Source organism: Bison bison, unplaced genomic scaffold, assembly GCF_000754665.1.
Source record: "Bison bison bison isolate TAMUID 2011002044 unplaced genomic scaffold, Bison_UMD1.0 scf7180017864368, whole genome shotgun sequence".
NCBI classification, from domain to species: Eukaryota; Metazoa; Chordata; class Mammalia; order Artiodactyla; family Bovidae; genus Bison; species Bison bison.
Window position 1 is genome coordinate 2,487,469 of NW_011494940.1, and position 239 is coordinate 2,487,707.

General features: G+C 49.8%; 1 protein-coding gene across 1 annotated transcript in view; it reads left to right on the top strand.

Annotated features, from left to right (window-relative positions):
- Positions 1-239, top strand: part of ZFYVE1 (zinc finger, FYVE domain containing 1) — a 44,609-nt gene that overhangs the window by 21,756 nt on the left and 22,614 nt on the right. The window contains exon 3 of the mRNA XM_010855853.1: positions 1-232. Coding sequence (XP_010854155.1) covers positions 1-232 — 232 coding nt within the window. The remainder of the gene's footprint in view (positions 233-239) is intronic.

A 239-nucleotide genomic window follows, 5' to 3' on the forward strand; every position in this document is an offset into this window, starting at 1 on the left:
GTAACGAATGAAGAGGACTTCATTAGGAAATTGGACTGCAAACCTGATCAGCATCTGAAAGTGGTTTCCATTTTCGGAAATACTGGGGATGGGAAGTCTCATACCCTCAACCACACTTTCTTCTACGGCCGAGAAGTCTTCAAAACCTCCCCTGCCCAGGAGTCCTGCACTGTGGGAGTGTGGGCAGCATATGACCCAGTCCACAGAGTAGCCATGATAGACATGGAAGGGCTCTTGGG